Raw genomic sequence first — 26185 nt, 5'->3', positions numbered from 1 at the left:
CTCAATTTCAGTGAGAATTATGCATAGAAATTCAACATCTTGGATGGAATCAATTTTAATGATTTTGACAAATACAACATCTAAACTTTTGGGCTCTGCTAGCATGAGAAAGAATGTCACAGACTCAATAAAAAAATGATAAGAAATCAACCTGAGTGAATAAAGCCACTATAGCAAAAATACCTGATTTGACCCCATATACATGCTAACTAAGTCTTGATCATCTATACCCTATCTACCATAACACTTGAACAAATTATAGTGCCATGGCCATGGTCATTTATTTATACCTAGGTTATTTGCACCATAATGCTTCTCCATAATTTCACATCTACAAAGGGTAAAGTCATCCAAATTTATACTTATTTTGATAGCTCATTTATAAACTTTCCCTTGATGTAATTATTTGCATTTATCCCACCATATAGGATTGTCACAATGAGCACCAAAATAGTGAATTTTTTGGCAAAGAACTGTAAAATCAAACATATTTGGAATTTTGTATGCCTGAGCATTACACATGTAAGTGCATTAACCAAAGAACTGATGATGGCTAATTAAAAATCATTTCTTTCATCCACAAAAAGGGGACAAGCCTGTGTTCACAGGCTGGAGTGCCCATCTTTCTTTTGAAGCAATTGGACTAGAAATAAGACTCCCCCATTTAATATTGCTGCAGGGGGTCGCTACACTTCCTACACAGCGAGTCTGTTACCACCCCGGCATTGATTTAAGCCAGTACACATTTGTACACCTGGATAGGGAGATGCAATATGGGTGATGAGCCATGCCTAATGCACTTAGATTTGAGCTCATAACCTCAAGCTACCTCACAATTACGAGTTGTCTTATAACCCATGCGCCACCGTGCCCTACTAACCTACAACAGCAATGAAATCATCATGAATGTTACTTGCCAGATATGATATCACCACAACAGTGGACAACAATTATTCAGACGGGTCAATTAAGAAAGTCCCATAATAAGTCCCATAATACATGGGTGTGTTTCGTATGGGTGCTGATCTCGACTGTGTATAGATGAGGTGGTATGTGTTTACATTTAGTACACCACCTGTTCATGTGTTGGTATGAGATCAAAATGGTAGAGCAAAACACCTTATAGGTTACATAGAGAGAGTTGCATTTTTGCATAATAATACCAAAAAATAATACCAATATGATATCAAACTTGCTTACAGGTACATGAGGTCAAAAATTATAACAACAAAGGTTTTGGCAAGTTGGGTTTTGAACAGGTGTCATATGCCATTGTCACTGCTGTATTATTTTACTTTGTGTGACACAATAAAGAATGTCCTTAATGTAAACATGTGACATCATAAATCAACTCATCTATAGATACACCATTGTTTTCAATCCACCAGTTACTATAATCAAATGAAGTATTTCTTGGCCAAACTGGAACATGCTCGTTGCGACTATGTAGTGTACTTAGCGTGTACGCAATGTAAGGCGCGTGTATACTTTCTTCTGTACCGCGCTATATTTGTGTGTGTTCATCGCGGAGCCACTAGCGTTCACAGTGTTCCAGTTTGGCCAAGAAATACTTAATTTGATTATAGTTGGATAAAGTTATACTTTTAAGCTTTAAGAACTACAATGTAGGTTGTCAGTTATGATACATAACACTTCAATTCTGAATATAGTGAGGTTCAAGAAAACTCTATTATGCATTATTATTATTGCAAGGTCACATGTTGTTTACAACAATGCCTTTACTATTGCACACAAGCAAACAAAAAAGTCCTGCTTTTAAAAAACTGCAAAATAAATTCATAAGATTATTTTAAGCTCCTGCTTTTGCTACAACACTACATTTCTAAGCACCACATTGCTATACTATCACAATCAAAAGAATACAAGTATTATTTCTACTGAATACAGCAGCTTTACTTCATATTCCCTGCCAGATTCGTATTGTTGCTGGCTTGTTGCCACCAGAGGTACACTGCCGCGCAGCTATTTCGTTGGTACTCTAACACAGGTACACTAACATATATCCAAAGCTTGTTTAGGATGTAATGTGTATCGGACTATATGTATAATTATTTATTTTGGACTGATTTGATAATTTTATCATGTATCTTAGAATATTTGGGTAGTGTGACTGCACAACTTTGTATTTCTAATTTTTGCTGCCATTTTGTAATTTGTTGCTGATTATCTTAATTTGTTAATTTGTTTGCTGAAATGAATAAAAATTATAAACATTGAAATATAAAAAAAAACATATATCCAAAGCTAACATTAAATATGGCGCCTCCGCCTAATGACGTACACACATCACACGTACAGTACACACACTGATACTGGAATGGTAGTAGCCACATAGTAGCTGAACAGCAGTGTACCTCTGGGGTGAGCAGCAACAGGAATCTGGTAGTATATGTGTATTTCTGGGTAGGGGTGTGTAAGGAGAGTATATACCTTGTGGGGACGTGTGTAAGTTGTGTAACACCCTTATGGAGAGATCGCATTCCCTGCGGAAACTTTTTAGCATACTCACTAAGGCAAAGTGGAAAATATACTAATTTATGCTGATCAGTCTGTAAAAATTATAGGTTAATATCTGCGCATTAGTTATTTGGAGGGCATTGTGAAAAATCTAAACATTTTGCCTTTGGAACCGAGGGATATTCCGAGGTCCAAAGCAAAATGTTTAGATTTTTCACAATGCCCGACATATAACTGATGCAAAGTTATTAACCGAATTCATAACAGTCACTTTTAACTCATCATTCAACCAAATCTCAAGATTTTATTCTCCGAAATTTGATGAAATAAACAATTTTTATCAAAACTGATATTGCGCACCTTCAAAAAGTCGAACAGTCTAAAACGGACTTACCAATTACAGCACTGCGCAATCACGCCACGTGCAAATATGGTAGTTAGCGCTGGCGTGTAGAGTTCTGGCGCAACAGATGCGCACTACGCGAAGTCACTGTACCACGTGAGCATACGCGAAGTCACTGTACCAGCGTGAGCATACGGAGGTCATTGATGGATATCAATAACCTCCGCGCCGATGTGCGCGATATTATCTAAAGAGCAATTTGATTGGGACACACATATAGCGGAATACGCGAAGGTTATGAATGAATATTAATTGTTTGACCCTTATGGCTCAAAATGACATGGTTACATCCTCTTCAGTCTAGGCTTCTAAACTTATGATATTAATATTTTAGATTCCATGGTGTTAAGATATAAAGAATGTCCCATATGGTATTAAGGTATATATTATCCATTTTGTGTGTGGGTGCGATTGTAAATGCCTCCAATTGAGGACCTACATATGGATACACACCATACAACGAGGACACACCTCCAAACGAGGACGTCCTCGGTTTGTTACTTTGACCAGGATGACGTAAATGATGCAAAAATGCATATAAGATAGCATATAAGATAGGTCCCCCATAGGGGGTATAGGACGGGTCACAGTTGGATAGTAAGTTGTCTGGTGTGTCTGTGTGAGGTCCACGGTGTGTTGATTAAAAATGGGTGTGTGAGCCCTCGGTTAGATCCTCGTTAAGTCGAGGTCCTTGTTTGGAGGTATTTACAAACATGGGGGTGTGTTTGTGTGACATGTGTGTATGTGGGGTGTATGTAACATGCATATGTAGGGTGTGTGTTTGTGCACCAACAAATTTGGGTGCATGTGTTTTTGCATATTCGTAACTTTTATAGGCACCTGCACATATATAGTATACATTGTATACCAACATCCACATTTTCATGTGAATATGTTTACCTCTTTCAGAGAACAAGAGACGCATATACAAAATTTATACAAATACAACAAATCCTTTTTTAGATTCCAATAACCGCAACCATGTGATTTTAAAATGGCAAGGAAAAAATGGAAATAAAATATATCAACATAATATATATAGTATATTACAACATGTACAAGTCTCATACTGCTACTTCAATAATATATCAGAATTCCTTTCACCAAGCTTATGTCTATCTATTCCTATGTAATTTCATAGTGCCAAATACTGGAATGCTCTTTCTTATTTCTATCTCCTGGGGTCCATCTCACTAAACTTTACAAAATCGTTTGAAACTTACGGCGAATCGCAAGTTCCATTTAACTAAACTTACTTACAAATGTTACCCTTTGTAAGTAATAGGGATTTACTACAGGAACCCTTCGTAAAGTTATGTCTAGTATTGGATATTTATAACTTTAGGAATGGTTCTAGAGTTACGATAAGTTTAGTGAAATGGACCCCAGGTCTGATTTTACAAATGCATTTTAAATATCCAAGCTCAGTCTCTAATCCCTATTTATAATATTGTGAAACTGAGATGGTATTAATATTCACATTCTCTAGAATCCTGGTGAACCAAACACAATAACTTGTCTAATAAATGGCCCAATTTTGGCAAAAATGTAAAATTTATCATTGAGAATGGCAATAGAGGCCATCAGCATTTTCAAGCGCGACTCATTAGAATAGTATTTGTAAACATGATTCGGTCCCACAAGCTTGCTAGTATTGCTCAATACCTATTCACCTGTTGTTCATGCCCTGAAAATTCAAACAGAGTTTACTAGTACCCACAAGATGGTCACTGTGACGTCACACTGACAGCCTCTATTCTGTGCCAATTTCATTTTCACTACACCTTAATCAAGACACAAGGCTTCGGGAGTGAGCACTTCATGTCCATGTCACCTTGAGTTTGGTAATGATGTAGATGTATACTTCTGTGGTTGCAGTATGAATTGTACACACAAACCTAATCCTGCAGAGTGTATACACATACAATGGTCGCTTTGTCAGCACACTTGCTAAAAACCACATAAGACCACCGATGTCACTACCAAACATTAATCATACCATTCAGTGATACTAGAGTGCACTTCCTAATTTAAACCTCCTGGTCTGGTTTCACAAAGAGATGCATATTTTCTAGTAACAATCTACTATTAAGAAGGTCCGCTATTCCAAAGGACTGTTATTCTGAAGGTTTGCTATTTCAAGCCCCAAAACACACACTTTTCTTGTTAAGTCTGCTATTCAAAAAATGGACTAATGTCCGCTATTCCGAATCAATTGAATTATCAGAGTTGCAAACCTTTGGAATAGCTATCAATCTCCCATTTTTTGTCCAATCCTGTCATTCAATCATACCTGAGTTCAATATCCTTATTTGTGCCTCCTGGGTTAATACTGCAAAGTCATGTACTGCCTAAGCTCCATTTTATGAGGCAGGATTAAACCTCTACTAGCCTAATAGATCACACCAAGAGTTATATATGTCCACACCCATGGCGTGTCTCTTCCACACCCCACACATAACAATGAAGTGGTGGTGTAATTACTTACAATTTGTGTAAGTCTTTGTGAATTCAGACCTGGATCAAACACTCAATTTTTGGGAAAAGGACTTCCGACACAGCTGCAAACATTTTGACTTCATCCTCACAGATGACACCAAAAGGCACTGTTACTCATCATCAGATCACACAGACTTATCTCTATTAGCTGCCATTAACCATGTTTGTTAAGGGGCGCACAATTAGATTTCCAGGGGGTGGCATGGGAGTTTTTTGAGAAAAAAACTTTGCCCACTAGTGAGACGAAAAAAACCAAACTTTTGCCCACTAGTGAGACGAAAAAACAACAACTTTGCCCACTAGTGAGACGAAAAAAAAAAAAATTTTGCCTCACTGATGAGTAAAAAAAAATTTCCCCACCCAACTTTGTATAAAATTTACATTAAAATTGAAAAAAAAAAAAATACTTGGCATGAAGGCAGCGAAAAAAAAAATTTGTTGCTCTCGGAGGCTAAAAAAAAAAAATTCTGCCGCCTTTGGCGTGAAAAAAAAAAATTCTGCCTGACCCAAACTCCCATGCCCCTGAGAATCTAATGGTGCGTCCCTAACTGCTATGCACTTGTGTAGAGTTCAGAAGCACAAAGACTTAACTCCAGTTTAGCCATTTGAAGAGTTGTAATATTTTGTGATGAAAATAGCCAATATAAGATGGAGATTTGCCTTGACTGCCTCAGGATATTCTGGGCTTGCAGATTGATAGAAGTCAAGCTGTTACTGAACTTAATCACAGTTTCATTAACAAAGGAGTGAAGCCTTTGTGCAATTCAGCCCACCGCTAATGTATGGTGGCTAATGGACAATCAAGATGCAATCGGTCATACTGCAGCTAATTGAAATATATCTTACTGTTCATCAATACAATCCTACTTGAAATGCAGAATTACCCTGGTGATGTAACCAACAAAGATAAAATACTACGACAGGTGCATGATATGATCCCTTCATTTCAATATAAGGTTAAGGTATTTACAGGCAAGCCTGGAGCTGGGAGCATACCCCTATGCCATCCCCTGGATATGCACCTGTATCATCCAAGAATCAGGACTGTGTCTACATTTAGTAAATTGCTGTATTCCTTTTATGAGAGCATACATTACTACGTATGTCACACAGCTACTTTGTTAAACGCAATTGTCTCTGATTGGCTCCTGACGCTCTATCTGCAGTTGTCGAATCAATGAACTGTGCGTTGAAGACATTGTTATTGTGCATTGTTATGTGACACGAACAGTGTGAGTATGCTTAATATGTAAAAGGAACTAGGCAGCTTGATGATACTTCATTAATTGAATACCTATCAGAAACACACTTGTATTTTCTTGGACATTACATACGACACAATTTGGGGATTGTGATGCAGATTAAGGCTGCGATGTGAAACTATGCACTTATGTGGCGATTTTGCAAAATAAATTTGCTATTAGATACATTTTTTCAAAAGTTTCAAAACAATGATCAATGTTACATCTGCATTGGTTACACCACCAACAATTAATGACATGACATAATGCTTTCATTCAACAAGTCTTACCACATACACACACAACAGTTGTCACAGTAAACTTTGGCAGTAAGATGAGAAGTACTAACTTATTATCATCCACCTTACATATCTTCTTTATATCTTTGCAAGGTAGATGACATTGTTGAGATCTGCATCATACTCGCTCCACTGACTGGTCTGACAAGTCTGGTTTATGGTACTTGTACTTGATGTTACTTTCCCCTGAGCCTTTTCTTCTCAACTTATTTTGTAGCTACAAGAAAACAAAGTAGTATAACAAATGTGTGTTTAGCTGCTATTTACATTTACATTGAATTCTGCAATATAGGTGGTACACATTTCTAACAACTCCATCTAATCTTAACACCCAGATTGTGAGGTGTCAGACCTCAATTTGTACTACAAAGTTTGCATGTTGCAATACAACTTTCAAGGTTGGGGGCAAAATTGCGATACAAAACAAGCACTATATTGTCCCCTGTAATGAACCCCATACTATCATTTTCAATCAACACTGCACCAGAGCTTTTAAAGGTTGAGTGCAATTTGGCAACATAAGTTCTTTATTCCGAGGCTTATGAGATGTTCAGGAGGGTTAGTGATCTCTGATTTTGACACTCTGTGATTCTTTGAGCAAATGATTTTGAGCAGGGTTCATGTTCAGTTGTTTAATTTCAAATATTGAAAATATAGCCAAACTTTGATAACTATCAGGTTTCACAACTTAAGTTCACCGTAAGACTTTTTAGAATAGATGGAAATGTTTTTTATCAAATTAAACAATTATAAAAGTATTTGATAGCACATCGTGTTTGATGCAACTGTCTAATTTACAATGTCACACATTATTGCATTTGGTCACAATGGCTCATTATGCAGGCCTTGCCATTTGAGGCGAGCGATTGCTCTCACTTGCCAACGCTCGCCCAAACTCAATTTCTAGTGAGCGATTTTCCACTCGCTAAGGACACTAAATATCGCTCGTTGCGATTCACCCAAAACTGAATCCAATTTACATTCAAATTTCATTTCAATGTATTCCATTTATCGTAATAAATAGCCTTAATCCCTGAAAAAGTGAGTGATTCACCACTCACCTTTGAAACCTAGACGGCAAGGGCTGATTATGTAAGAAAAAATGCAGTTTTAAAAGTTGCACATTGGTCCATTCCACTCTCAAACAATGCGGGTCAGATCTAATTATGGAACACATGATTAGATCAGGCCTACTGCATTGTAAAGGCCTTAGTGCAACTTTCAAAGCTGCATCTTCACTTATGTAATGAACTGTTGTGACTGAATGCCACAATGTGACACTGAGCATTGGAGCAGGTGTGTCACATATAAAATAACATGAATCTAGGAATTACTCTCAATGATATAAATGAAAAGAAATAGAGTAGGGTGGGGAGTTAGAGTGGGGCTGAATATTTGTGGTTGCAATATTGGTAGTGAAGCCATAGTTCAATCTAGGTACTTTTCTTTTGTAGCAATTTGGACACAAGGCTTTTGTGGTTATTTGATGATTTGTCGTAGAACAAATTTTGGTTGTCGTATAAATCAGTATTTTTAGTTTGGTTATTGGTCGTAGTATAAATTTTGGTTGTATAAAGCAGTATCTTTTAATTTGGTTATTTGATAGCTGGTCGTAGTATAAATTATGGTTGTAGTATAAATCAGTATTTTTCAGTTTGGTTATTTGATAACTAATCGTAGAATATGTTTGGTCGTAGTATAAATTCAGAATTTTATGTTGTAGCATCTTTGATAATCGGTTGTAGCATTAAGTACTTATTGAAGAGGCTTCAGATGTGAATACAATATAGAATCACTGATGCTAAGATACAGCATTTATTTGACCTTCTGCAGTAGTAAATTAAATAGTCACTATCATTTGTTCATCTTCTCTCTTATCGCATCTTTCGTATTTGAAAATTCGGTGAGCTTCTCCCTTATTTTGCTGCCTCAAATTTCTCAACTAAAAAACAAATCAATAATAAATAACTATGAGCTATTTATTGTATTGCCTGTCAGAATGGACTATTCCATTTCAAATCCATACAACCCCATGGAACACATGACTTTAATCTCCCACACAGGGAGTGTAGATTTCAAATTGAGTCACCCATACAGGTAACCCCATTTGAAATTCACACTCCCAGGTGGGAGATTAAGGTCCTGTCTACCATATAGGGGGTGTATGGATTTCAACTGTAATAGCCCAATGACAGGTGGTTATCAATGGTGCCTGGTATAAACATGCAAATCCTACAAAAGATAGAGATATGCAAGATATACACACCCCATATATTACACCCAGTGGCATATAATGACATATTACCACATATTACCTCACAACACTTTTTCACATGTTTCTTTTATAATTCAAGATATACTGTTTAATATGGTGGATGGAGGAGTAGATTGTGGTGGTGGGGGAAGAGAAGGATGAAGAGAAGGCAGAAGAGGAGGAGGAAGAAAAGGAGGAAGCAAAGGAAGAAAAGAAAGAGAAAGAAGAGGAAGAAGAGAAGGAAGAAGAGAAGGAAGCAAACAAGGAAGCAAAGGAGGAAGAGGAAGAAGGGGAAGAGGAGGAAGAGAAGGAGGAAAAGAAGGAGGAAGGAGGAGGAAGTGAAGGAGGAAGATCGTCACATTTCAATCATTATCTAATATAAGGTTGATTGATTTCATGAACCAAGAAGGCAGCTATTTATTTTTGAAGCAAGAACCAAGCATTTGATTACACAACCATTTACCTCAATCAGGAATATTCCTGAATTTGATGTGGGCCTCCTGTAAGCATACACAACCCATGATAATAGGATGGTAACCAAGACGATAACGATGACCACAAACACGATACCACCAATGCTGAAGCTATGGTTACTTGCAGGCTTGGTCTGCGACTTGGTAGGAGCTTTGACGTTAGGGTCATATGAGATGTCTTCATCTTCATCTGGCTTCCCTGATAACAATAAGATAATGAGTAGTTTCAGAAATCTTGTCACAATAGTAAATAATCATATTTCAAAGAGAAAAAACACAAACCTAAGATGTTTGCTTTATGGTTGTATCGTACTATCAGTTCCAGTGGTTGAGATACAAAACCCTGGGATCCATTAATTTAAAGTTCACGCCACCTCTGTGGAGATTACACTTCCATCTCAATTCTTGCTGCACCTTATGTTCAATCCAGTTGTATTCCTTTTATCATTTTTATGTTAAATTCCAGTTGCAAATGTTGAAATTTAATGGATTTTACGCAATTTTGTCTCTATTGGAGGGTCAAAATCTTCATCAGATTTCCTGCTTTTTGTTAATGGAAATCTATTTACACTGTTGGAATTCCAAAAATCTTCCTCAGTGGGGATGTGGTTTTTTAAAACCACAAACACAATTGGAATAGCCCAATGATAGTAGCAATTATTGTGCAAATGCTAGTCATGAGCAATTGCTAGTCATGGTCATGGTACTGATTTGTTATCAGAGTTAGTGAGTTACACTCAAATTGAATTATTGCAATATTGCCAATCGATATATCAATCATTAGCAAAACTGGTACGCTAGCCTGATAGCACTGCTGAGTATGATACAACTATTGGAGCATTAATAATCTTACACTGACATGAATAACCAACTAAAACCAATGATAAAATATGAAACAAAAAACATATAATAAAAACCACAAACAAAATCTCCATTAGTCTTTGGTAAAAAGCTACTATACTTTGTCCGGCATGAAGTATGATACATTTGTGAATACCATGTTTCTTTTATTTATCGTATGTGACTTGGAACTGAAACAGTTTAGCACATACTCACTATACATCAGTTTTTGAAGTTGTGGTTAGGTAAATACCAGAAATGTGTTTTATTCTGATTCTGATTTGTCATAAATAGGTCCTTTGTACCAGGCAAGTTGTTTTGATTTTGCCCATCCACGTAGTCTTTATAATAAGTTATTTTGAGCCAAATTCCACCAGTTTGCTTGGTGTTCCTTGGGAAGTAAATTCTTTCTGTCTTTCACCATCCCGACCCCTTCCTTTTTCATCCATGCAACGTTTACTTGGTGGACTTGGCAAATCAAATCTGTTATTGAGCAATGTGCTCATGCATGCCGCCATATTTTGATCTGACATACAGCATCATCTTGTTAAATTAATAAAAGCTTGCCTGTTTGCTTGCGTGATTGCTTGATTGATTTTTAACCTATATCTTAGGCACAAGATTTGCTAATCTGTGATGGCTAAATGTAAAATTGAGAATTTTTGTGCAACTTTTCACATTACTGTGACAATGAAAATTTCACACAAAAACAACACTTTTGATTTTAAATTAACTAATATTCCTCCTAATGTTAAAACAGGGTGTGTGTTACAGTTTTGTTACACTGCAAAGCACTGCACTCAGTTGGCACTTCATTCTTTACATTATACACAGTGTGATTGGTAAACAGTAAAACTTTCACACTTGATGATGCTACTCAAAAACAATCAGTCAAAACTTCAATTTTCAAATCTATAGATGAGGTGAGGTAAGAGCAACATTTATAAATGACAGGTATATCAATATGTTTGAGAGAACACCACATGACCACTTCACTATGAATAGCCTGGTTGCTTTAACTGATTCGGTGCACACGCATACTGCATGGACAATGAAACTGCCGACCAACTGTTAGTATGTCACCTCATTTTTAGTATTGATTTAATACCATATCTTTTAATTACTAGTCACCATTTCTCAAAGACCTAAATATGATCAACTTTAATTTAAGTTGTGTTATATAGCTCCTATAAAACTGTGGCTAAATGCTCTGATGAGTTTTCCCAAGGCCACTCTTACTTTATTTCAGGTTTCTTTACAAAAATCCATTCAATTAGAATTAAAATGATTATGGGGATGATAACTATGGCAATAACAATGATATAAAACAAAAATAGTATTAGTGAAAAGTAACCAAAATGATTATGATTTTGATTATGACAAAATTGCAAGCAAGAAATTTCATTAAATTAATTATGAATATGATGAAATTGCAAGCAAGAACTTTTAAAAGTAAAATGATTGGCTTAAAATACAGTCTTAATGGTGTATGCAATGTACTGAACTCTCATTGTGTATAAAGATGTTGAGGTTAGAAATACAGATGTCTGGACTCCATGAAGTCACATGAGTAATGCTATCAGACATCTACTGGATTGTCATATATGTGTCCAAAATAGGCATATTTCTGTTAGGCCCACAATGGAATGATTATTGGCCTCTTCAAGTATAAGCATTAAAAAGGTTTGTACTATGTGTGCATAATCATTTCAATGCATGACAAGCAAATAAAAGTTTGGCTGGGGATTGACAAAATAATCCAGTGATAGAGTTGTCCCATCCATGAGTGATACGCAAACATAGAATTCAGATACTTCTAGTCTAACCTCCCTCAATGTACCATGATACATGCATTCCAAATTAGTCCTCTTTTACTTATGTATAAAATGGTGATATGGTTAACATATAATCCAATGTATTACATGTGTCTTTCCTTGCAACAGATAATCTGCTGCGTTTTTGGCTCCAGCAAAAATATATCGCAGCAACAAACATCAAAAAGAACAACAAAGCCCAGAGTCATTGAGTGGAAAATCACAGCAGAGAACTTGTAATTGTTGCGAAGAACCAGAAACACAAATTCTGTCGCAGAGGAAATGCGCATGTAAAAACGCTGGACTATCATTCTGGTCTACACTTGCACAATAGTCACCAACCTACTATTGCCTGTTTACATTACACATTCAATTCTGAATGTAATATACATGGTGTCATTAGTTGACAGACGCAAGGAAGAACCACAAAATTTAAAACATTCAAACCCAAACTGCTCCCAGAAGAGAATGATCTGGTTGGAAGATGCATGATTATAGTAGCTAACATAATATAAACTTGTATATAAAATAAATAAAAATACACACCATTCTTCCCTGGGCCTCATAGAAGAACAGAGGATACTTTATAATATCCACTGAATGAGTAACCCAGGCAAAAGAAGAAAAACAAAACAAAACAAAACAAAACAAAACAAAACAAAACAAATGTGCATGGTGCATGCAATTCCGTCAACGGATGCAAAAGTTGAAAGCAACTTCAAATCAAATGCTGACACGACTTACACACAGCACATCGATCGCCAATCCATGGATATCTACATTTACAGAATGAATTGCCAAAGTTATCCGTATAACATTGGCCATGATGATTGCAGGGACCATCATCAGTGCAGTCTATCGGGCGAGGAGCTAGTATATATATACAACCATGACAAAGTTGGATTCACAAGGAAAAATAGATTATAACAGAAAAAGTTAGTCTAATCATTTGGTGAGTTGTTGACATGTAAAGAGCTCTTATTGATTGGCTTCAAATGAAGAATTTTGAACTAGTGTTCCCAGCTGTAATGCAGTCAATAAACTGTTTTGATCAAACTGTGGTGCATATTTTATATTTTCTGTGGAATAAACTGGTGTGTATATTAGAGATATTGGTATGCTTCTATTGAACAGAGCTGAACATTCGGTTATGATTGCGACTAACTGTTAACAATTATGTCACAAAAAACAAGTTTATTTGACAATTACTGCTCAATATGATGTCAGCCATCAAATCCTTGCTTGGTTGGTAGCCTCACTAAATGGTACGCAAGTCTATGCAAATGATCGCAAAACTAGCCAAGGGTGATGTTTATGGCTAAGTGATATTTTCTCTTTAAATCACAAAAAGCAAGGTATTTTGGCTTGGTTATTATATAGTAAGCAAAAGAATTAAGGTAGCAGTTGTGTTCACCCCTGTATATCCTAAATAAAGACAAATTTGTCAAAATTAAAACAATCCGCCAATGCCTGTACTCTTTAACTCTGATTTAAGACCTTATTTGTTGAAATTAAGAATTAAAGAAATGGTGATCCGAAACCTAATGAAGATACGAAATAAAAAGTTGCACTTTTGTGTTCTAATCAATGAAAGCATGACGCTAGTTTTTCATGCTAATCAATGAAAACACGGCACTGGTTATCTTGTTCGTGAACGCTTTGTGTACAAAGCACTAGGGCATGCAATGTGGCAAACTGCAACTTTTAAGTTTGCATCTTCCTTGGCTATTTGGATAGTTGTGTCTTTATTTCTTGAATAATTTCAACGCATGAGGTCTTAAATTCGAGCTAAAAATGCAGCTATTGGCTGTTGGTTCCAATTATGACATGTCTGCTTTTATTTAGGATATACAGGGGGTGAACGTAACTGGTACCTTAATTATTTGGCTTACTATAGGCCTGTATGACAATTTTTGATTCTCTGGTACTTGTGCATAGCTAAAGTTTGTTCGGCTTATATAAGGCGGAAATTAATAAAGTTCCAACTCACGCTCGCTTAAATTCACAAAAGCGTGCACCAATCACGAATTATGCAACGCACAACTAGCGGTGTCATTGTGCCCAACTGCCATTCTATATCAATACACGGTGTTAAAAGTCTTATTTTTCCGCCTTACATAAGCCGAATAAACTTTATATTGGAAATGGTGTTATGTTGTGGCAGACTGAAGGTAACATTTTTGTGTGAAATACACCAGTGTGTTCTGTGTACAATGTGCAAAATAAACATGCAGAAAATAAAGGAAGATAATTTACATTTATCAAAATAATATGCGAGGCAAACATTATCACAAATATACATGAATTCTATAAAAACTTTACTGACAAAAACTATTATTACACAAACAGTGTGGTAGAATTTACATTGTGTGAAGGTATTAGAGAATGATTGTATCAAATCAAAGCACTTTCAGAAGTCCTTACAAGCCTTTATCAGGTAAGTGACCTACTTTTTCAAAAGATGTTTGTTCTCTACCAGGGTTTGCTTTTAAATGCTGCAGACTTACAAAGATAGATCTGAAGACATTAATGTCACATTTGAGGTATATAATTTGATTCGAGAGCCCAGACCCTGTATTGATTACATGATGACAAACTTGTGCACCTCTGAATTATTATCACCATATGCTGATTTCATGCTACCCATGTAATGGTCAAGCTGAGAGACCCCATTTATCCTGGATTTTGAGCCTTTGTTGATAAATACTGCAACTACTTCATTTAGTTCCCCAACATGGCAATCCAATACTATGGGAGATTCATCATTGCATTTTCACAGGCTTATTTGTAATCTGCACTCTCTAACATATCCTCTTTGGGTAAAGTCCTATTGGGAGTGACAGACTTTGGAAGGTAACAGTCACATATATACAATACCTTTTAGAGTTGGCTTTGGAGTTGATTTTGGTGCTTTTTTGGTTGGAGTAACCACATTAACAATTTGTGGTCTATTGCAATCTGCCTCTACTGTAATATTGCCGATCTGAAAATAAAAACAATGTCAACATTTCAATCTATGTTTCTTTACTAACGGTATTTTAACAACTACATCAAAATATGAAGTTGTGTTGACACAATATGTTGTGTATAGTTTCATAGCTTTCCATGACACAATCTTACCAGTAACATTCAAATATATAGATGAGTTGATTTATGGTGTCACATGTTTACATTCAGGACATTTTCTATTGTTTCACACAAGGTAAAATAATACAACAGTGACAATGGCATATGACACCTGTTCAAAACCCAACTTGCCAAAACCTTTGGTTTAATTTTGTAATACATTGTATTATGTAGCTTTTAGTATATGTAAGAGATTTTGTAACCTTTTTAGTATGATATGCTTTGAAATCAAATCTAATGCAGAAAGTTAACTGTTTCCAGGTAGACTATATAGGGTCTTCTGCCCAGAAGGTTTTATCTCAGACTAACAAATGTCAACTCATCTATAATGCCTGTAAAATCTGGCAATATCACTTCCTACAGCAACTGGGAGATTCTTAGCCTAAACCTTCTGTACATGTGAAGAGGACAGTGCCTGCATACTGCTTCAAAAGTGCAGTAAGGATTGCAATGGAAAGTACATGTAAATTTTGATTGACAGATGCAGTAAGGATTGTACTGCAATGGAAAGTGCAAGTAAATTTCTGTGAGTAAAAAATAAATTTCCTATTTCAGTCAAATTTGGTTTGTCTTAGGGAAGATACTTTTTTTCTTTTTTGCAAATTTACATGTTATGGAAAAGGCACTTTCAGATCCGATGACTACGATTCTCACCCTTGATCCAAGTTCATTGTTGGATATGTTTATCTCATGAGATTTGCCCATATTTGTTTACCCCTTAAGCATGGATACCACACTACCATTTACTTACATGACATCTGCTATCCACCCATTTCTGTCTGTTGCGGTCAAACCCACTAGAACATCGCCCTTGAGAAGGACACCAGGCGCAATCAAATCCTATCTGAGCAGAGACACACTGATGACAGTCAAGTTCTTCATCATGACAAACTGCATGGGGAAAAAGATGCAAACACCATGTTGGGTTGGAAGAGATTATCAGAGATATTCTGTAGAAAATATTTGATGTAACTGCACCACAAAAGAAATTCCTTCCAATATATTGGTCAAGGAATGAAAACTAAAAACAATCAATTCCCTGATGGTAAAATCAGCCTGAAACTTCTTGGTCCATGACCTATGTCCTTTATATCTTGTTCACCCCACTAGATTTCACACCATTTACTCCCAAACCTACCAAGTAAACCCAGTCAATGTGAACATAAACTTACCTGGGTTAGGCATCATCTCAATGGCTGTATTACTGATTATGTTGGAAAAGTTGCAAAATACTTTGTGATATTCATAAATTGACCGCTTCTTCAAAACTGCAATAAATAATGACAGAAATGCTGTTTTAAAAATATCACCATGAAAAGGTTGGAATGTACAAAGCAGAAACGATGAATAAAAATAAATTGTTGAGCAATTAAAACTTGCCAAATTCCCCTAGCTTGGGGCAAAAAGGGAAAAACGGGTGATTGAGACATGTACATCTAGATTGAGATATGCACATCTAGATTGAATCATGCACATCTAGATTGATACATGCACTTCTGGATTGGTTTTGTTTTTCATAAGGATCATCTACTAATGAGTTTCCAGTGTGATTAAGAGAGAGTCGACATTTGTGAGGGTAAGAGCTGGAGAAGGGAGAAACAGGTGATCAAGACATCTGAATTGGATTTGATTTTGCCAAAGGGATTCCCTGATGTGATTCAGGTCAGTGGAATAAGAGTAGATTGAACACACATTACACACAAGATGCAATATGCTACAACAATATCACCTTTTTCAGCTGCAGCCAGGGGGATAAACAGGTTTACAAAATTGTTCAATTATAACATAATAATTATATTGTACAAAGTTACTAGTTGCCATGCAAACTGTAACTATAGCTGGTAAAAAATTAGACTTATATACAAAAATGACACTAAAGTAAATTTCCTAAATATTCAAGTTCCAAGTACAAATGGTGATCATCGAGCATGTAGATCGATGACTTATAGGTCACCAGTCTTATTGTTTTGATTGTTTATCGCACGATGCATAACTCTTACCAAGTACAACATTTACTTTAGTCATATGCATTGAGACTTGTCACAGCAGAAGGTACCTTAAGTCGGATCCCACTTGTATCTGATTTACAAACATTAGAAGCCAATCAATAATAAATACATGAAGAGGATAATAAACTCGCATAACTCTGGTTCCGTCATCTCAGAACAAATGAATCGAACAAGCGTGCCATACCATAACTTAGTTCTTTCAGAACAGTACTGTGCTTGAACAAATGATCCTTTATCTGTACATAGCATTATCAACGAGGGTTGGGTCATAACAACATTTGTCATAGCTTACATTCTATTATTAAACCTCTTGACTTGAAAAGACTGCTGCGTGCTTATGAGTGAATAGTAATGGTCAAACCAGTAACTTGTAGCAAGGGCCGTAAGGTACCTTTTGCTATGACGGGTCACAAATGTATCTTCATAAATTCTAGCTATTCGTACTTGCACACATGGATGTTAGGTATGACTGACTAATGCTGATATGAAATTTACAATGAATAATTAATCATTTAGGGAACAAGCCACAAGATTGGTGAAGCCTTATAGACTGTACTGGTTTTCTTATGAAGTTGACTCCCTCCTCCTCATCTGCCACCAATCCAGAAGTGGGACAAAATACATTGATATTATTTAATACTAGGAGAAATATATAACCTTTTGAATCCTACCCTCCCTAACCAAACTAGTTTCATTTATAGAGCTAATCACTTGTTTGGCGTGTTCCCTTGTACTACATATTAACACTTAATGATGAAATGATGAAACTAATAACAAGTCAAGAGTATTAACATTTGGAGCTGGGGCTCAGTCACATGCACTAGAATACAGCCGATTGTTTCCAAGGGCAAAAGATGTTAGGGAGATAGGGAAGCAATATGGGATCCTAAACAGGTTGATTGAACTTTTCCTTCCCAGTATACCTCAAATTATTTCACAAATAAGGAGGCAGTCCTGTCCCCTTCTCTTCTTATTATGCCCCTGATAAAGTGCTCAGAATCGTACCATCTCTTTTTTGCCCCTTGCCACACCCTTCACACATGCGCACCAAACACCCTCCTCTTCCGCATGATCTATAATCTACAGGCTGGATGCCTCCCCCTTCAGTGGGAGGGGTGGGCACCTTCAACCAAACCCCCTTGGGTGTTAAAGTTAATGGTATAAGTAAAAACATGCAATTAACATATGGTTATTACACTATATACATGTATGGTTGATAAAGCAACATTTGAGTAGTACAAACACACAGGACAATAAGCCTACATTAGAGTGGCAAGTTTTCCGTGTCACGGAAAAACGGACAAATTCACGAATTTAAGAAAAAAACGGAAAACACAGAAATTCGCGGAAAACATGTTTTTTACCTTGAGAAAAATAAAAATGAAGAGAAAATAATGAGATGTAAGGTCAAAATACTGAAAATGAAGTCCGTCTTCAAAGATGTCAGACTAAACAACTAAAAAGATAATGCAAGTAACTTCATTTTACCCCGAATGTGAACATGTGGACATCACAGAAAATCACAGAATTTAATATTTAAAACCACGCATGGAAAATCGCGGAATTCAGTGTTTTAAATCACAGAAAACTTGCCACTCTAGCTTAAATGCAGCAAAAAAAAAAAAAAAAAAAGGCGGACTTATAGCTGTTATTTATATTGGAAATAAATTACAGTTCATCATATTGTAAAATATTGCAAGCCTATAAGCTCATTAATATTAATAAATATGCAAATATGATACAAAACTATACAGCACATCTGGCCACCATATCCAATCACCATACCAAGTTTGAAGTTGATATTTTATTGTGTTGGAGCTGCACACATTGGATTAATAAATTTGCTTCTGCCCTGGACAGCCAAACAAAGAATCAATCGATTCAAGCATTCACGTCAGATTTCTGAACTGTATTGTGAAGCACATTGCTATAAAATGGAAAAACAAAATAGGCTTATTGTTCAGATTTTCAAGCACAAAGGTCACTTTATAATGAGTGATCATGATCTTATTATCAGTGGGTTTGGTGAGATGTGTAAATATTACTTGCCATGAATTTATTTATTTATTTATTTATTTATTTGAACTTTCTTTACACAATAAGGTAGCTCCTTCAATATCAAAACACTGGTTTCCAAGGAGACCCTGCATTTATATTGTGAAGAAGCATAAATCACAAAATATAAATATTAATTATAAATGGAACATGAAAATTGTGAACAAATAGGAAAACTCTAAACCTTAGATGAAAAGATATGTTGCACAGGTTTTTATCAAAAACTGCTTAAATTGAAAATTGAGCAATACTCATGTTTTGTCCTCAAATGGGACCCTAACTAAGAAAGTTTAAATAAATAAATAAATAAATAAATAAATAAACAAACAAACAAACAAACAAACAAACAAACAAACAAACAAACAAACAAACAAACAAACAAACAAACAAACAAATAAGTATGAACATGAAAAGAGAAAAAGATCATTACCCGCCCATGGAAAAATTAAAACTGAAAGCAAGCACAGAACAAGGAAAAACACAATATAGATCAATGTCAAGAACTTCACCTTTTATTAGTCAAGATGCAAAATATATAAAGACTGCCTTGTGTATCATTTTTGATTTAAATTGTTAATTGGTAATGGCCATTGTGGAGAAGCACCTACATAGATTGAATACAATTTAAAAGCTGACGTCCATTTAAAAAAAGATATTACAAATGAGGCTAAAATAAAAAATTTTATGTCTTGTGCCCTGCACATTAGTTTTTCTTGGCGTGTCCATTTCAGCTGAAACAGCAAATTCATTATTTATTTCCTTTTTTTTTGCCATAAAATCATGATATTCTGAGAAATATTTTGAACAAAATTTACTTTATTTGATTATAGGTATAGAACAATTAATATTTGTGTTCAGTTGTGTTAATGAACCACAATTTTTATGCTGAGTACTTTTGAACACTTGGAAATGACATCTTAAAAGGGCATTTCGTGATCCACAGCCTCATCCCCCCACTTTTCTCAAAAAAAGTTGAGATTTTTATATCACTGGAAACCTCTGGCTACATAATGTATATGTACAAAATATTTCTTGCAGATTAATTCGTTTAGCAAAGATATCGTGAAATTTGAATTTCGTTCTGGTGCACCAGAACGAAATTACAACGCATTGTCTATGGAGCAGTGTAATACACAATTACACATAATCATGCATAACTCATGAACGCATAAAATCGGAATCAACTGAAATTTTGGGAATAGGTTTTTTCAGTGGATATCTAATGAAAAATGACATAAATAGAGGATGCTAGGATCACGAAATACTCCTTTAATCTTTTATATATCACAATATTACTTGCCACATATTAACCTTAACTCCATAAAATCTTACAAATTCTTACAAAGCATAAGCACTGTACATGCATACTTCCCATGTGATGCCATGACGCAATCAGCCTAAGTCATATATACGCACGCTCGGTGATCTTGTGCTTTGCACCCGAGGGGTTTTAAGGGTCAAAACCTGGGGGTGGCAAGTAACTTGTTTGTTCATCTTCTATCCTTTTTTGTTTTCCTTCTTTCCTTTCCGATAGCCACTTTAAACATTAGGGTTAATTAAAGGTGTGTGATCCACTTGTAACATGTGATATTTCTACCTTATATTGAGACCCATCACCCAAAGATTCTTAAGTTAAAATGACCCAGTCAATTGGATTCTTCAAGCGTAATGCGCAAGAAGCACCGTCCCATAGAACAGTACACCACTTCTGGAGTGGTAACCACCAAAATCCAAATAATTCTTGCCTATTAAGTTCACAGTATAAACAAAACCGAATAAATATGCCTTCTAATATGGTAAAGTGGGGGGGGGGGGTGAGGCTGACAATCGGGTTACATACCTTTAATTTCTAAACAATGAACTACTTACGTGGACTAATGAAGGTATCATTGTAGTAGGCGTCAGCTAATCCAATTCTCACTGGATGGGAAGCTGCATTGATATTCTCAACAGGAATGGGAATCTGTATCAAACCAAAATGACATTGAGAACAACAGCCAATTAATAGTCACTATTGGGTGAAATTTGGTTAGAAAATGCTGCCTCAACATTTATGGAATAGTTAAGCTGTAGTGGCGAGACATTCTAGACATTCAACAACAGGACTTTTAGTATGAATTTGTCACTTGTCATCAATTATGGACCTCCAAGCCATGTGTACCATAGTCATTTCATTGCTAAGGTATTTTCTAATGTGACCAAAGTATTTGAAGGTACAAATGAGAATGTAAGATGCTTTTATTTGATATCAGATTTAAGGTTTGATGGAATTTTGTAACATGATATCTGACATTTCAGGTATATATGATGTTATTTTCTAGTGCGACATCAGATGTAAGATTTGACAGAATTCAGACTCAATGAATCATCCAATAAGGTATATTGCTCATCGAGATCGATGGGCAAATGTGATGCATGCTGGGAATGAAAAGGACTCAAATAAAATTTGTCACCCGAGATTACAAATTTGAGCCCTTTTCCTTCCCAGCATGCATCACTTTTGTCTATCGATTGCTATTGGCAATATACCTTATCACTGTACATTACCTGCTTATATGCAAATACTATTCGTCCACCTTTAAACAATGTTGTCTGGAAAGTGAACTGTCCAGCTGAAAGGGAGAAGAAAAAGGACAAATTATGGTTATATTTGATGTTAAAAACAATACATTAAAACATACTTGCTATGTAACAGCGCGCATGATTGGTTGAGAGCCGGGCATAAACAATGTCTGTGCCCGGTGACCTTGATGTGTGATCGCCATGTATTGAAAATGAAGGAAAGTTAAAAGTTTTTTAATAACATTACTTGTTATATTTTGTTATTATTTTGATGAAATAAGAATCACAAAATGTTCTGGTATGTATGAACAGCCTCTCGGGCATAAACAACCGCCCCTCTGGATATCCCTTGGTTCCAAAGGCAAAATGTTTAGATTTTCACAATGCCCTCCAAATAACCGATGCACAGTTATTAACCTCTAATGAATGAACCCCTAATTCTCCTGAGTTGAAAAGCCAAACTTTAACAAGAACAAACATTAAGTATAATACAGATTCTGGGGAAAAAGTTGGAAATGTTTTCATTTTTTGCCATTGTACCAAAAATTACATAATTGTTAATCAGTCCTTTACTGTCTGCTACTAGACCGACTTATAATCTACATGTAATAAACATTATATGTGGAAGATCATGACAAAATAAGAAAAATATTCCTCTCCCAAACCTTATTTATTCCACTGCTTGCTGTATGTTGATTAACCATGCATACCAGCATCAACAAGGCACCTCAATCCTACCTTGCTCTGTGACTTTGACTGAATACTGCTGGTAGCATTTGCACAATTGCTATTAGCATTTGTTCACCAGCTATTTGTTTCTCAATAACACCGCTAGTATGATATGACCATGACCATTAAATCACACAACAATTTAAAATGTCAGTCCAGAATTTAATTCATTACTCATTCTCCAACTGGAATATGTCATTATAATATTATATATATGAACTAATATAAGTCTACTTGGGTTTCTATGTTATGAAAATATGTGCATTGTCACTATCATGGATGAATGAATGAATTACATGATTGTTATGGTCCAAATAGGCAAATGAGAAAGATGTATATTATCCAGGGTTGTCAACCGTCATGCATGAAGGCTTGGGTCTCACACTTCTCTCGATTACACTTTCTGCTTAACTATAAACAATCTTAGGTTTTTGCAGATGTCGATTGTTATATCCACCCTTGATTTGATTTTGTACTTTTTGATATACACATCTATATCCACCCTTTTTAACCTTCAATTCCAGAAAGTTAAGGGGGTACTACACCCCGTGGTAAATTTGTGACTATTTTTGCATTTTTCTCAAAAAATAATAACACACTGGTAACAAAATGTATGTATATTATGGGGGCAAGGAATCCAATTGCTACACGGAAATTTCAGTGACCCAAGACAAGCGGTTCAGTGTATATGATAGTAAATGAGGTACATCCTAACGGTACCTTATTTCTTATCATAAATAACGAACCGCTTGTCTTGGGTCACTGAAATTCCACTGTAGTAATTGGATTCCTTGCCCCTATAATATACATAACTTTTGTTACCACTGTGTTATTAGTTTTTGAGAAAAATGCAAAAATAGACACAAATTTATCAAGGAGTGTAGTACCCCCTTAAGACATTTTAGCACTAAAACTATTTTTAAAGTTTTGCAATATCTTGCTGCCTTGAACTATTTGTACACTTTGATGATACTGATTGCCCAAACTGTTATTCAAATGTTAGTTTCAAAAGTAACTGATCTTCCTCCTATGGCAACTTAGTAACCCAGGAACTGTTTCAAAAATCACCATAGACTTCATGCTGAAAATATACTTTACATGTGGCAGCCCTGTATCCACAAGATACAACATATATACTTTGATCAGCGCATAATCGGCGGGTCATTTATCATCGCGGATTAATATCTATATATTTTATTCAGAGAATTGTCTCATGACATCTTGCCAGAAGGATCACAGATTATTCGTTCAAGTCCGATATGTTGTCTGTTTTCTTTAACAAGCATAATACAGACCAGACAGGTCAACTATAATACTTATAATGTGGGTCTACTTTTGGGCGTAGTGATAAAAGCCTAACAATTCCCGCCGATTAAGAGCTGATCAAACTGTACATGTATGCACTCTCACTATGACATGCAAAGTTAGGCAGGGGAACTTCATATAAATGTCATATTATTATACAACACTACACAATCAATGTGAGGAATGTGATAGATAATAACATACATAATTTGGCAGTCTAGAGTAATAAAGGTTCACTTCATTGGAGAGAGGCCTAGAAGTTGTTATTTTTCACAAACACAGGTTTAGCTTTTGTTAGAAGTAGAGTTATGATCTTCAAGAGGTCAGAGTCTTAGAACGTGAACCATTTCCTGAACAATTCATACATGGTTAATGTTTACTTCTTCTTGCAAATTTAGTCGCATACAATTATAAAAGAGTTTTTCATGGGTAAATGCAACAAGTTAAAATTGTCATTTCTTTATTATGACAAGTTAACTGTTCAAGATGAAGAAATTAAAAGTTTTTTTGATATTCATAACAATTGGAACCAAATTTTGTCAATATGCCCTTTGATTGAATACGACTCTCATGATCTTCGTCAATAAATGTAATAGTTTCAATTAAATTTGTTGGAGAAATATGTCCTATTCATAAAGATGTCCTGCCACCTGATGTAAAGAAGTTTGAAAAGAAGAAGAGAAGAACCCTGATCCTGAACAATGTATACCTTTCAGTACATATACATGTATCAACCATATTGTCACACATGTTTAATGTATGGGTATTTTGCTGATCTTAATAATAGCCTTCACAAATCATGCAATGGGTAGTATACAAAGTTGATGAATCATAGAAATGCTGATAAGTATGATAATTTGTTTAGGCTCATATTAAGGAAAGGGTCTACTACCTCTCTACTGTATTATCTTCAGGTTATAACAACAAAACAACTTTATTTATATAATGATGCTATATTAGTACCATATTATAAATCTTATCTCAGTTAGGGTGCACAGTTCATTTATCTCAATATACAAACATAATTTCAAAATTACACTTTGCCATAGTCTGGACACCCTACATCATACCCAATCACCTGGTTAGTGTCCCATGTATATGATACAAATGAACTGTGCCCCTTTCCATGAGACCATAGCTACTAGTGGTCTGTCATCAGACTTACCAGAGTCTTTGGAATTGTCTGATCAGGAAATAGGAAATACACAAATGTATGAAAGCATTAGGGCAGGCAGGCAGGCAGGCAAAGTTACAAACACATGGCTTGCCGGCTGGCCAGCTTATGTGTGTGTATCACAGTGACTGTGTAGCACCTATAAAACTAAGCCAGACAGATAATGATGTCATCACCTTCACAATGATGTAGCACATCCTTTCAAGTATATCATATTTGACCTTTTCACTTTATTTTCCCCTGTTTATATTTGTCTTTACTAGATCAGTCAATATTTATTTATTTATTTATTTAGAATATTGATTACATTCATAATGATTTGTATCTCAAATCAAATGACTCTAAACGAGCACAAAGAAAAGTGGGCATGGGTACATAGCTATTAATTACAAATACTTTAAATTGTTTACAATTGTTTTCCTAAAAAAAAATTTTTTTGCCAATTTTCAACATTTTGGCCTTATTTTGTGCTTTTTGCCCTCAACACAGTTACCATTGAAATAAAACATTGTGAGTATGTTCTTTTCTGCATAGGTCTATGAACTAAAACTCAAAATCGCTAATTTAAGAAGAAAAAAGTAGTTCAAAATGAGCAAAGCACACACAAATGATCACTTCTACAGTATATCATTGAGTCTATTTTTACCTTGGGCATTGTCTGCTAGTGCAATGTTTTTCCATTCACAAGTAAACTGAGTACCTAAAAACGAACAAAACAAAAGAAGATAATAGTTATTGTGTTCACTGTTATGCTCTGGTAATAGGTTAGAAAATAACTCACGGCTTCCCCACAGATAATGTCAAAAAAATGTGATATTCTTTCAGCCTAGGCATTTTTCCCAGTGGTGTTGTAAACACATAATAAATAATACGATACAACAAATTAGCTAATACACTTTCCTAAATAAATAATATATATATGAG

General features: G+C 35.5%; 1 protein-coding gene across 4 annotated transcripts in view; it reads right to left on the bottom strand.

Annotated features, from left to right (window-relative positions):
- Window positions 1-5930: 5930 nt before the first annotated feature.
- LOC140155966 (plexin domain-containing protein 2-like) overlaps window positions 5931-26185 on the bottom strand; it is a 55171-nt gene continuing 34916 nt past the window's right edge. The window contains exons 7-17 of one of the 4 annotated variants that reach the window (XM_072179001.1): window positions 25908-25961; window positions 25253-25270; window positions 22039-22103; window positions 21361-21454; window positions 19922-19942; window positions 16600-16695; window positions 16179-16318; window positions 15179-15284; window positions 13046-13171; window positions 9638-9846; window positions 5931-7137 (exon numbers count right to left, since the gene is read on the bottom strand). In XM_072179001.1, coding sequence (XP_072035102.1) covers window positions 7039-7137; window positions 9638-9846; window positions 13046-13171; window positions 15179-15284; window positions 16179-16318; window positions 16600-16695; window positions 19922-19942; window positions 21361-21454; window positions 22039-22103; window positions 25253-25270; window positions 25908-25961 — 1028 coding nt within the window. In that variant the 3' untranslated portion in view covers window positions 5931-7038. The remainder of the gene's footprint in view (window positions 7138-9637; window positions 9847-13045; window positions 13172-15178; window positions 15285-16178; window positions 16319-16599; window positions 16696-19921; window positions 19943-21360; window positions 21455-22038; window positions 22104-25252; window positions 25271-25907; window positions 25962-26185) is intronic. The other 3 variants (XM_072179004.1, XM_072179003.1, XM_072179002.1) reach the window with 3 other exon arrangements.

The sequence above is a fragment of the Amphiura filiformis genome, chromosome 6, assembly GCF_039555335.1.
Source record: "Amphiura filiformis chromosome 6, Afil_fr2py, whole genome shotgun sequence".
Taxonomy (NCBI): Eukaryota; Metazoa; Echinodermata; class Ophiuroidea; order Amphilepidida; family Amphiuridae; genus Amphiura; species Amphiura filiformis.
This window is presented reverse-complemented; position numbering and strand designations above follow the sequence as displayed.